Source organism: Peromyscus eremicus, chromosome 2 (genome assembly GCF_949786415.1).
Source record: "Peromyscus eremicus chromosome 2, PerEre_H2_v1, whole genome shotgun sequence".
NCBI lineage: Eukaryota > Metazoa > Chordata > Mammalia > Rodentia > Cricetidae > Peromyscus > Peromyscus eremicus.
Window position 1 is genome coordinate 147,916,481 of NC_081417.1, and position 12,136 is coordinate 147,928,616.

Genomic DNA, 12,136 nt, shown 5'->3' on the forward strand with positions numbered 1-12,136 from the left:
TACAGGTGTGCATCATGACACTCAGCCTCGGGTCCTCCTGAGGGTCTCATGGCCATCTAGGATGCATCCCTGATTCCTGAGTAAGTGCCAGTAGAAGTTCAGCCTGAACTTGAACCTGGAGAAACAGCAGGGTGAAGAGCAGGAAGCAGATGCAATGAGGGATTGGGGACGGTCATCTCAAGTTTGAACACTACCTCTCCAGTCATGTGGGTTTGAGCGCATTACTGACTGGGGTTCCTTCAGGTCTACATCAGAGATGGGGGAGCCTGTATCCTGGGGCTGTTGGTGAGACAGAGAAGGAACCTTCAAAGTCCAGGCCCAAAGTGGCCTCAGGCACAGTATTATCTGTATGAAGAGCAGCCAAGCTTGGAGCGGGTGGGGTCTAAACCTGAGCCTGGGTCCTTGGCAAGGTCTATCCCTGGGGATTGGGAGCTGAGGGGCCCCTGAGCCTTGGTCCCTAAGTGAGAAGTGGTATCTCTTCCTTCACTTCCTGACAGAACGGTGATAATTAAATGTGGAGAAAAGCGAGAGAAACCCCAGCTGCCCAAAGAAGTCCCTTGCAACAGGGTCTCTTTCTGTTTCCTGCCTTGTCCCAGCTCTCAGTACCCACCTCCTCCACATGGCCAGTAGGCGAGCACACTCTAAGGTCTGCTCATCATGTTGTAGCAAGGACAAGGAAACAATTGTGGAGGAACGGGTGTGTGTGTGTGTGTGTGTGTGTGTGTGTGTGTGTGTGTGTGTGTGTGACAAACCTCATTTCCCAGGCACAGGCACATGGTTGACATAAGCACCACATTGATTTTTTTTAACCAAAGGAAAAATGAGAAGAAAGATTTATCGCACGGGGCATCGCTGGGTGAACTGCTAAGTGGTTGATGGAGGGACAGCTGGGGATGCTGTGGCCAGTGACCCAGCCTGGTCCTGCTGAGTGCCCAGATGCAGTGAGCCGGTGGGGTTCCTAGCCCTGGCCTTCTGGTGTGTGTGTGTGTGTGTGTGTGTGTGTGTGTGTGTGTGTGTGTGTGTGTATTTCCTTGCATGCATGTATGAATGCATCTTTATTTCCCTCTGTGCCATCTTACCCATTTCATGAGCCTCTACTGCGTGCCAGGTGGGCATCACAGGATCCCACATAGTCCTGTGGGGAACATCGAACTGTGAAGAGGTAAGTATCAAAAGCTGATTCATGGGCCCTGGGACCATGTGCACCAGGTTCACCTGTGGCCCACCCACTGCTGCCACGAAACAAAACTCTAGTTCTGTTTAAAATGTCTTTAGGTTGATTTTATAGACAACCAGACTTGGGAAACTGGGCTCTAAAGAATCTAAGCTTGGGGTCCAAGTCTATGAAAGGTGTTGGGGGGATTCATGAGGGAGTCAGGCTTCATGGAGGAGGTGATCTTGATTGAAGGACATTGCCCAAAGGTGTGTGGATAGTTTCTATAGAGTGAAGGGACAGCCACGGTGAAGCATGAATGTGTGATGTGACACCTTGCGGGATGAAAGGGCCAAACTAGGCTCAGAACACTCATTCACCTGAGCTGAGGAGTATTTATTTATTTATTTATTTATTTATTTATTTATTTATTTATTTATTATTGGTGCCGAGGATGTAGGCTAAGCAGCATCCTCATGAGCCACATGTAACAGGCTGAAATACCAGCGGGTTGGAGCTGGTTCTCTGAGACTGGGGGCAGGGTACCTCCCTCATACCTCTCTGCCCCAGACAGTTGCATTCTGTGATTTTTTTTTTTTAGCTTCATTTTTAAGTGTGTGCGTTTGGGGGAGAGGTATGTACATTATGAGTACAGGTGCCTGTGGAGTCCAGAAGAGGACATCTTGTCCTCTGGAGTTCCAGGCAATCATGAACTGCCTGATGGAAATGGTGAGAACGGAACTCCGATCCTCTCACAAACGGCAAGTGCTGTTAACCACTGAGCCATTTCCTCTATCCTGACAATTGCACTTTGCATTTTTCTGAACTCAGGTACCCCCATGGACCTCCCTGGTCCTCTGAAGATTGTGGTGGCCAGTCCCTGCCATGAGGTGTTTCATAGCCCAAACTTGGCAGCTTAAGGGCAGCTACTTTTTAGACTGGGGTTCCTAGAATCTGTGTGTCAGCCATCAGGGGTGTGTGTCTCTCTATTATCCATGTATCCATGTTCATCTCAGAACATGAGAGTGAATATTAAGCACCTGGATTCATAAGAAGGACTTACATGCTAGTTATTGTGGATTTATATTGGTTCATTCATTTGTTCTGTTTTTATTCATTAATTTGCCCATTTCAGCATTCATTAATTTACCCCAAATCATCCCTTCCCTTAGCACGAACTCACAGATGCAAAACTCTACAAGCCAAGTTCAAAGCCTTCCAGTAAGAAATCTGGGTCATGCATATTTAGTGATCTATTTATTTATGTATCTCCCCATATGAAAAACAAACAAACAGTCTCAAGGTATTGGTAAACTGCCACAGGAATGGTACCAGTAGGTGGTTCCTGGAGAAGCTCAGAGGAGTCAGCCCGCTGATGCATCAGGAGCCAGGCGGACTTCGTGGAGGAAGAGGTCAGCGGTGTAGAAGGGTCTGAATGAAGAATGGAGGAAGCAGAGGGAGCGGGGTGGGGGGGATGGGGGCTGGAGCCAGCCTGCCACTCTAGTCAGGAAACAGCAGGAAGCCTGAGAAAACACTGTCAGAGCCCTCAGTGCCCACCATGCCATTGTAGTCGTTGACGGCCAGCCACACCTCATCGCCCTTCTGCAGCCGCAGGAGCACTCCTCCTGAGCTGACCTGCTTGATATTGGACATGTGGTCGCAGAAGCTGGTCACCTTGACACCGTTGTGGAACAGCTGCACGCACAGGTTGGCCGTCTGTGATGTGTGGTGGACGAAGTAGTACAGGCCGGGCACTTTGCAGGTGAACTTGCCCGTGCTGGTGTCGTAGTCCCCCTGAGGGTTGGTGACGGCAGAGTTGAACTTGACCAGGCCATTGGCCGCTGGGTACTGGGCGGTCTGCCGGGTGACTGTGAACACTGACTGGTGTTTCTGTTTGTATCGGCCCTCCTCACCTGGCTCCCCGGGAGGTCCCCTGGGGCCTGGATCCCCTGGAAGCCCGAAGGTCCCCATGGGGCCATTTTTTCCACGATGGCCAGGCATGCCAGGCTCGCCCTTCTGACCCTTGGGTCCTTGTGTCCCGGGGATGGCTGGGATTCCTGGAGAGACAGCAGACAGGAAGGAAGTGATAGGGTAGGGGACAGGAAGGGGGACCCCAAGTGGGTCTGGCAGTGACCTGGACTTCCCAGGTGGCTCTGGCCAGGGGGAAGGGGCAGGGTGTGTATGTGTGTGTGTGTGGGGGGTGGTCTCTGCTTTAGTCCCACACTTGGTCCATCCCTGTCTCACTTTCCAGATCTGTGGTGGAGGAGCAGGAGAGGGCCCGAGTGGCAGCGAAGGACAGGGGAACAAGAGTCTCTATGTGACTCAGAGCCAGTTGCTTGATCTCTCTGGACCCCAGTTTTAACATTTGCGAAATAGAAGCAATTCATGCCTCTAAAGGATTTGGGCCTCGTTTTCCCCATTTGTAAAGCATGACTGAGATGGTTATCTGCTCTGGGAGGTGAACTCAAAGAGTGCTCAGAGTACACCGGAGCTGAGCCTGGTGCCTAGGGGGTCTGTCCTTGACCAGCCTATGTACAGGGTTCCCTGAAGTGCAGCCTTGGGGGGCTTCACTGGCTCCCCTGAAGTGAGTAATTCCTTCCAGGGTTGCAAGATTCCATTCTGTGGCTTAGAGGGAAGAGGGCAGTATGGACATTCTTAAGGACACTTTCCATTAACCCCCTTCCCCACCCCGGCCACATTCCTCTGTTCTCATGAATTCTGTTCAGTCCTACCCAGCCTTCCTCATGCCCACGTACCACTGATGTCCCAGGGAAGCATGCTCACTTGGGGAAGGGGTCACCACACCTGCCCTCCACTCCTACCTAACCTTAGCTGCCCACTCCTTTCCCTGGCCCTTCCCTCACACCAGGGCACCCATCAGAACATTCTGGGTGAAGTCCTGACCACCTGCCCCTTGCATCTTGATTGGCAGAGACCATCAAACCTGCCAGGTGCTTCATTTCGCCACAAATGCAAACTCATTCAAAGCTGAGACACCCTGAGAAGCAAAGACCCCAGCCCCTGTTTCACAAATGTGGAAAATGAGGCACGGCGCAGTTAAGACACTCATGCAAGCTGGCGTGGAGGGAGCTGGTGGGTGTGACTTTGACCCTACAGTCAGTGCACCTGAAGCAGCCAGGGTGGACCACCTTCCCTAAGTGTCCACCTGCATAGTTAGAAGGCTGTTTACCTGCCTGCAGGGACAGGGGTTCTTCTTAACTCCCTTCTGCAGGACGAGGGCAACAAGCTACAAGGTCGCCAGAGTCAGCTGGAGGCTGAAGCCTGGGACTCTAAGGAACTAGGCCTGCCAGAAGAGAGGCCTGCAGACTCACCTGGCTCACCCTTGGGCCCTGGGATTCCATCATGACCATCCTTCCCAGGGGCCCCTGGCAGGCCTGGCATCCCTGGGATCCCATAGCAGCTGGTGCTGGCCTGGCTCCTGAGTGGCAAAGCCAGCAGAAGCAGCAGCAGGTAGAGTCCATGTTGGGGCTGGCAGCTGGGCCCTACCTCCATCCTGAGGAGGGGCTGTGGAGAGAGGGGGAGCTGGTACTGAGCCCCCCACTTGCCTTTCTTCCCCACACTGCCCTGCCCCCTTCCATAGCCCTTCACCCTGGGGAGCCCACCTCCATCCACAGATGATGGTTGGATGGATGATGGACGGATGGGTAGTCGAGTCTCTTCTAAGGCCCAGGCCCAGGCTTCCTATGGTTCAGGAATAGACCCAGGGGGAAACTGTGTCCACTCCCACCGGGGCAGGGTCCCAGCCTCACCTGAGGGTGTAGGAGACTTCAGGTCTAATCAAAGAGATGTCCTGTTCTCCCCAACAGGAGGACACTGTGTCAGAATGGACAGAGAAGAACTGCTCAGAACAGGCTCTGGTGCCCCACCCCCACATCACCCTAATCCCACATCCTCTTTCCAGCAATTTTTTCCTGACTTGACACTTTCCTTTTGGTTCTGAGCCAGGCTGACCACGATGACATCTCTATCCTGCTTCCTTCCCTGGCCCTAGGTCATGTGTGATGAAATGAGGAAGTGTCTGCTGTCCCTTCATCCTGGGAACATCAGGGTGTGTGTGTGTGTGTGTGTGTGTGTGTGTGTGTGTGTGTGTGTTGCACATCTATGTGCATAGACCTGAGCCCAAGGCACAGCTGTTCCCAGGGGCAGGGTGGCCATCTAATTTGTAGCCCCACTATGGCGTTCACCATGCCTGAGGCTCAATGTCCTTCCATCTCCCTGAGGGGAAGTTACAGTCCCTCTTCCAGAAGAGGAGACTGAGGCTTGCACTAAGTGTCACACTCAATGGTGGTCAGGGTGACCCTGTGTTCATCAGCTGCCCAGCCTCACACGCAGCTGTCAAGTGGTGGGCTTATTCTAGAAACATGCACAGGCCCCTTGCATTGTCAGGCTCAGGGAAGGATGCCAGGGCGAGCCCGCTTTGCTTCCATGCATCAGCTGGTCTGGCTAGAGAGCCAGAGCCTCGGCTTTTCCTTGCTGGTGACTCCCTAACCAGTAGACACAATTGCTGCTCTGCAGACCCATTGCCCCACTGGGTGTGGGGTGCCAGGACATGATTGGCACTACCTCTTTCTTTTCTGGGCCTCCACCTTGATGGGCTTCCCCATCCCCATCATCCTGGCCCCCACCTTGTCTCTGGTCTTAGGACTTGTGATCAGGCCAGGCATCTCCCTGTCTCTTTCCTCAAGTGGGATTTTTTAGGATGAAAGGAAGTTTGGGGAAGCAGAGCAGCTCAACCTTGACCTTCTTATTACCTGGACTTGGGTGGGGTCCTGTGTAAGGCATGGGGAGGATTCTGTAGGCCATGCTAGCAGTTCAGGCTGCCTAGCTAAGGAGCCCTCAAGGTTTTGTTCTCCCAATCATCCTGATACTCCCTCCACTTATAGCCCAGGATATGCCATGAGGCCAGCGTGAGAATGCACTAGCATCCCAGGGCTTGGGGGAGCAGGCGTAATGGGCTCTCTGCATTGTGGGATGGGAGTAGTGGAATCTGCTCTCTTCTGTCTTGGTCACTTCTGTGCCATGCCTAACTCTTCCAGCAGGTGGCAGTCTCGGTCTGTGCTCAGTTCTCTCTACCCCGCCCACTTCTCTGCCTGGCTCAGCTTCCAGGCTCAGAGGAACTGAGATTTGCAGGTGAAGGGGTAAGGCTGGCTGGAACGTGGGTTCAGGAGGGGTTCAACACTCTCCACCTCTGGTTCAGACATCCCCCTCCTCTCAGTACCCCACAAAGTGATGGGAGCCCTCCACTTTGGGGCTAGACAGCCTGGCTTAGGTGTAGATCCATTTTCCAGCAGGGAGGCTTGAGGCATGCCTCCTTTCATGGAGCCACAGTGTCCACAACTGTTTTGCACTCTGTGGCTATGGACAGCACACGGGGTCCCCAAAGTCAATGTCTTTCCCAGTCTGTGGAGGCGTATGTTCAGGGGTCAGGGAGAGCTAGGGGCAGAGTGGACAGAGGAAAAAGCCAAGGAGCTCTGAGGATCGGGTGGTGGCCTGGAGCTGAGGAGGCCCACTCTCCCTGGAGTGTCCCACTTCTTCCTGACCTCAGAGGCTCTTGGCTGCAGGGACAGGGCATGATTATGCATGTGGAAAGGGACATGCAGGCTGCATCAGGGACAATCTGAGACCAGGTGCACCAGCCAGTGAACCAGAGGGATCATCCTTGACTCTGAAGTGTGAGCATGTGGGGTGCGGGCTTAGTATGGTAGAAAACACAAGCTTTCTTATTCCCGGTGCATGTGGGGACATGCACATTCATCACAAGTGTGCAGTTGTGCATGTGCATGTGTGTGTGTGCCTGTGTTTGTGCTTAGAGAAGTAACTAGTAACTAAGGGTGTACATAGTGTTCGAGGAGGAAGGCCCTGAGTTCATGTTTTGGTGAGGAGTGGGTGAATCTCAGCCCAGGAACATGGGACATTGTGAGTCTCAAGGGTAGTACATGTGTAAGCAGGAGACCGTGTGTGATTGCTGTGAAACTGTGTGTGTGAGCCTCCATGTGTGATTGTGTATGAGACTGTGTGATTGTGGGAACACACTTGAGCATACAGGATCCTAATCCCCCCATCCCCTCACCCCCCGCAGGCTGCCAAGCAGTCAGCTGACAGCAACCCAGTCTCCATGTCTGCCTGGAAACCACTCAGGAAAACCAGCTCTGGGAAAGACTGCTGGGTGTCTGTGAGCCATTCGCTTGCCCTCTCTGGGCTAGGCTGCAGAAGCACCAGTGTGATTTGTCTAGTATAGCTGGGAAGACTGGGGAGGTGTTGGTCAGCCAGCCTGATTTTAACCCCAGCTCCTCCCCTGAGGTGATGACCGGGGCCTTGATGACTCCTGCTCTAGTCTCAGATGCCGTCATCTTGGAGATGCGGTAAGACTACTCACCTTGGAGCTTGGTTAGCAAGACTGAACGAGACAGAACAGCGACAGGCCATGTCCTCAGTGTTCACACACTGGTCCGCGGCAACCCCTCCCCCAATGGTGCGCCCATTACTAGCACCACTTAGCAGATTTGGAAACTGAGGCCACTCAGGATGACATTTAGATTGGAGCCAGGCTGATGTCCCCTCCCCTCCCCTCCCCACCCCCAGTGCCCCCCCCCCCGCCCCCTGCCAGCATTTGTATACAATGCTAACACTGTCACCTCTCAAGCTGTCAGCGATGGCCAGTTTTAGGCCTCCTTCCTGCCCAGTGCCCAGAACAACCACCACTACACCTCCAGCCACAGACACAGATGGGGTCATTTATTCCAGCAAGTGCTTGAAGAAACCCCTGGGCTGTGTGCAGAGAGGCACCAGTCCTCAGGGCCCTCCAAGCCAGCCCCTCCCTCCCCCGCCCCCGCCCCCGCCCCCGCCCCCACAGGGAGAGGAGATGGCAGGGCATGGGGTGGCTCCTAGCTCAGGCAGAGGGGAAAATGAGAAATCCGCTGAAGATGCTGTCGACTTCAGGACCTTGGTAAATGCGACCCTTTGCAGGGTCCTTCTCGATCCATACTTGGTCCCCTCGTTGCAGCTGGAGCACAGTGCCCCCTGATACCACCTGGAAGAGCCCCTTGCTGTTGGCATCACAGAAACCCAGGGAACTCCTGGGCTGGCCCCGGGAGGAGGAGGACTTAATAGACAGACAGATGTCCCACTTGGAGATCACTTGGAAGGTGAAGTAATAGTAACCGGGCACCGCACAGATGAAGCGGCCCGTGTTGTTCTGGTATGGGCCCTCCTCGTTGGTGATGACCTTGTCGAAGATAACCACATTGCCAGCTGTCAGTGAGTTCTGCCGAATGGCTGAGAAAGCTGGCCGGGGCTGGTCCCTGATATTGCCTGGATTGCCTTTGATACCCTTTGGTCCTGGGGGCCCGCTGCTCCCCAGGGGCCCATTGGGCCCTGGGAACCCCATATTGCCAGGTTTGCCAGGGGGCCCAGATTCCCCTGGGTCTCCTTTAGGGCCTCGGATTCCGGTCCGGATGCCAGCAGCTCCTGGTGGAAAGAGCAGATTGATGGATGAGGGGCATCGTGGGTTATGGGGTCTAGAGCCTGCCAGGCCTCACAGAAAAAGCCTTTGCTTTAAAGAGACTGAGTCTGACTAGGCTAACTGGCTGTGTGGCACTGGGCAAGCATGCCAGCCTCTCTGAGCCTCTGCTTCATCCACAAAATGGAGTGAAGCAAAGGCAGTCATGTGACAGACCCTGAATTCTAGGAAATGTGGGCACTCTGGCTGTCACCTCACGTGCCTCCAGATCACCAACTCCTTTCTCAGTTTTGGGACCTTAATGGGGGATGGTGTGTGTGTGTGTGTGTGTGTGTGTGTGTGTGTGCTCACGTGGGCGCATGTGCAAATTGTGTCAGTGTTGGTGAGGGTCCTTTTGGCCTGTGGAGATTGAGGATGACAGGGTCTTTCCTTCCTGTTCTGGGCTCTGATCATCACCTCCTCCTTTCCCATCCCCCTCAGGGTGATGTGTTCTGACAGGACAGAGTGGACTATAACTGCCTAGCTTGTTTTTTGGGGTGGGGTGGGGTGGTCTCTCTTACATGCTAGGCAGGGCTCTCTCCATGCAGCCTATTCTGCAGAGGAGGAAGGGGGAGGGGGATGGAAGAGCTGGAAAGGGTTCCAGAGAAGCCTGAGGCTGGGGGCAAGGCCCAGAGAAGGCCAGGCTCTCACGTTCCAGGGTGAGCTGCACATCGCATTGGCTTCCCGGACTCAGATGCACCATTGCTTCTCAGGGCCACCCCAAGCCACTGCTTTGAGGATGGCAGGGACCAGGGCCCCTGGAGAGAATGCTTACCTGGTTCCCCTCTCTCTCCTTTGAGACCTGGCCTCCCTGGGCGGCCAGGATTCCCTGCAACTCCATCCTTCCCATTGGGTGCTCGGCAGACATCCTCAGTCAGTGTGGCTACCAGGGTCATGGCCAGCATGCAGGCCACCAGCCATCCCCGAGAGGCCTCCATGATGTCCCTGTAGAGATACACAGGAACCCTGGGCATGCTGGACACCCAGAATCACATATCTGTCACACAATGAATCCCACATGCAAGGTTCTGGTGACCCTATCTGGGGCCTTGGTGTCCACCTATGAGATATACATATAGCCTCAGCACCTATGATCAATCATAGGTCCCTAATCCTAGCCCTAACAATGACCTTGACCCTAGCCCCTAGCCCTAACAATGACCTTGACCTTAGCTCTGACCTTAAACCTAGCACCCAGCCCCTACCCTAATCCTAATCCAAGCCTATAGGTGCTAGCTCTAGCCTTAATTCTGACCTTGACTTTAACTGTAACCTTTATCCTATCTCCTAGCTCTAGCTAGGATCCTGACCCTGACCCTGACCCTGGCCCCAACCCTGGTCTTAACCCTGGTCTTGACCCTGACCTTAACCCTGATCCGATCCCTAGTCCCAGCTCCAAACCTCACACCTTTCCCCTCGCACCTGCTCAGCACAAGATCTGATACCCACATAGCCCTCCCCACTCTCTGGACACACAGGCTCACATACTCCCACGGATGATGGATCTCATTGAACAAATATTTACCAAGCGTCAGCACTGTTTTAATTACAATCTCCTGCCCAGATGGCAAGCTATGCATGCTCACAGGCTTTCACAGACATCTGCCTGCTCCCCGACAGCCTTGGCCCCCTTTCTACATCCATATGAGGGTTTGTCCCTGCAAACCCCCCTGCTGCTCCAGCTGCTGCGCTCTGGCTCCCCCACCCGCTTCACGGCTTTCTGTGTATTTTGGTGGGAGAGAGACAGGATCCATTAACTCTGTTAGAACTATGAGTCTGGGTTCTCTCACCTTCCCCCAAGCTTTGGCCAGAGGATAGGGTCCCTCCGCCCATCTGCTCTGGGTCCTAAATCAATATCCCCCACCCCATCCATCCTTGCATAGAACTACCTAGCAGGAATATTCTTCCCTCCCTGCCTCAGTTGTCCAGACCGGTCCAGCTACCTTGTTTGCTCAGCCCCCTCCCACTCCAGCTTGGCCTCACCTGCCTCCGTGGTCAGCTCAAACTGGATGTTCTGGCCCTTTGCTGATGGTGGGACACCCATCAGCAAAGGGGTGTCACCAGGGTGCTGCCAAGTTTCACATCCTTTCCCACTTCCCCTTCTTGGAATCTGCCCCCTGAACTTCCCCAGGGCCAGACACCAGGCACGGAAATTTTAAGCAGACCTCAGCAAGATTGGGACATGGGATGTCCTATCCCAGTCCCAGTTGTAAGGAGAGCAGAGTGGGGCTTTGGGATCCAGAGGAGCAAAGAATATTAGGGCAGAAGGAATCTGTCTTTGAATCCGTAACTTGGGGACCTTTTTCATGATTAGGGAAGACACAGGGTTCATGGCCAAGTGCTTATAAAATTCAAAGAAGGGCCGGGCGGTGGTGGCGCACGCCTTTAATCCCAGCACTCGGGAGGCAGAGCCAGGCGGATCTCTGTGAGTTCAAGGCCAGCCTGGGCTACCAAGTGAGTTCCAGGAGAAGGCGCAAAGCTACACAGAGAAACCCTGTCTCGAAAAAAAAAAAAAAAAAAAAAAAAAAAAAAAAAAAAAAAAAAAAAATTCAAAGAAGGAACAGAGAGTACTAGCCACAGGGAGGTAGAAGGCATGGAGCAATCAGTCTTGAAGCTCTCCACTTCCCAGCAGCCAGTCTTCGGGAAATTGCCATATCGCTCCTCTCTCTCTCTCTCTCTCTCTCTCTCTCTCTCTCTCTCTCTCTCTCCTGCCTCCCGAGTGCTAAGATTACAAGTGTGCCTCTATTATGCTTGGTTTATTCAGAGCTGAGCATCGAACCCAGGGCTTCGTGAATACTAGGCAAGTACTCTACCAACTGAGCTATACTCAAGCCCTTTTAAATTAATATTTTAAAAAACAACAGAGCCACAAGGCTGGTGTGTGGCTCAGCTTGGAGACTTGCCTAATATGTACAAGGTCCCAAGTTTCATCCCAGCAATATTTTTTTTTAAAGACATACTTCTATATGCAATGTTTGCACACAGATTTGCAGGGTTTTGTTGTTGTTGTTTTTGTTTCATAGACCATTACAACAAGTATAGTGGCACATGCCTATTATACCAGCACTGGAGAGGCAGAAACAGGAGGATAAGGAACTCAAGGCCACCTTGGTTGTATTGTGAGTTTGAAGCTAGCCTGGGCTACATGAGGCCCTCTATAAAGCAACAACAACAAAAACAAGGGCCAGAGAGATGTTGCAGCAAGTAAAGGCACTTGTCATCAAGGCTGGTGCCCCGAACTGTCTGACCTCCACATGTGTGTTGTGGTATATAAGCACTCGTACACATGAATACATAAATAAGCAAGTCAACGTAATAGAAGTCTCTTGGAACATGTCAGCTTTTGTGGCCTAGGAATGATGAGACCAGCATCCAAAATCCATGTTTGTATCTACAGAGAAAAGAGAAGGAAGGAATTCCGTCAAAATAACAAGAGTTCTGGAAAATTCATGAGACTGTTGTGT

General features: G+C 53.0%; 2 protein-coding genes across 3 annotated transcripts; both read right to left on the reverse strand.

The window, feature by feature from the left end:
- Nucleotides 1-2,395: 2,395 nt before the first annotated feature.
- On the reverse strand, nucleotides 2,396-5,036 carry C1qc (complement C1q C chain). Its single transcript, XM_059256205.1, has 3 exons — nucleotides 4,924-5,036; nucleotides 4,486-4,678; nucleotides 2,396-3,210 (listed from the first exon to the last, which is right to left on the reverse strand). Exons 2-3 carry the CDS (start codon nucleotides 4,664-4,666, stop codon nucleotides 2,654-2,656), a joined length of 738 nt encoding a protein of 245 aa, XP_059112188.1. The 5' UTR covers nucleotides 4,667-4,678; nucleotides 4,924-5,036; the 3' UTR covers nucleotides 2,396-2,653.
- Nucleotides 5,037-8,027: 2,991 nt separating this feature from the next.
- C1qa (complement C1q A chain) lies at nucleotides 8,028-10,791 on the reverse strand. 2 transcript variants are annotated; one of them, XM_059256207.1, is made up of 3 exons: nucleotides 10,656-10,791; nucleotides 9,448-9,617; nucleotides 8,028-8,641 (listed from the first exon to the last, which is right to left on the reverse strand). In XM_059256207.1, the coding sequence occupies exons 2-3, from the start codon at nucleotides 9,608-9,610 to the stop codon at nucleotides 8,064-8,066; spliced, it is 741 nt and encodes a 246-aa protein (XP_059112190.1). In that variant the 5' UTR covers nucleotides 9,611-9,617; nucleotides 10,656-10,791; the 3' UTR covers nucleotides 8,028-8,063. The 2 variants fall into 2 exon arrangements, with proteins under 2 accessions (XP_059112190.1, XP_059112189.1); XM_059256206.1 differs by having other exon boundaries at nucleotides 9,448-9,647.
- Nucleotides 10,792-12,136: the final 1,345 nt, after the last annotated feature.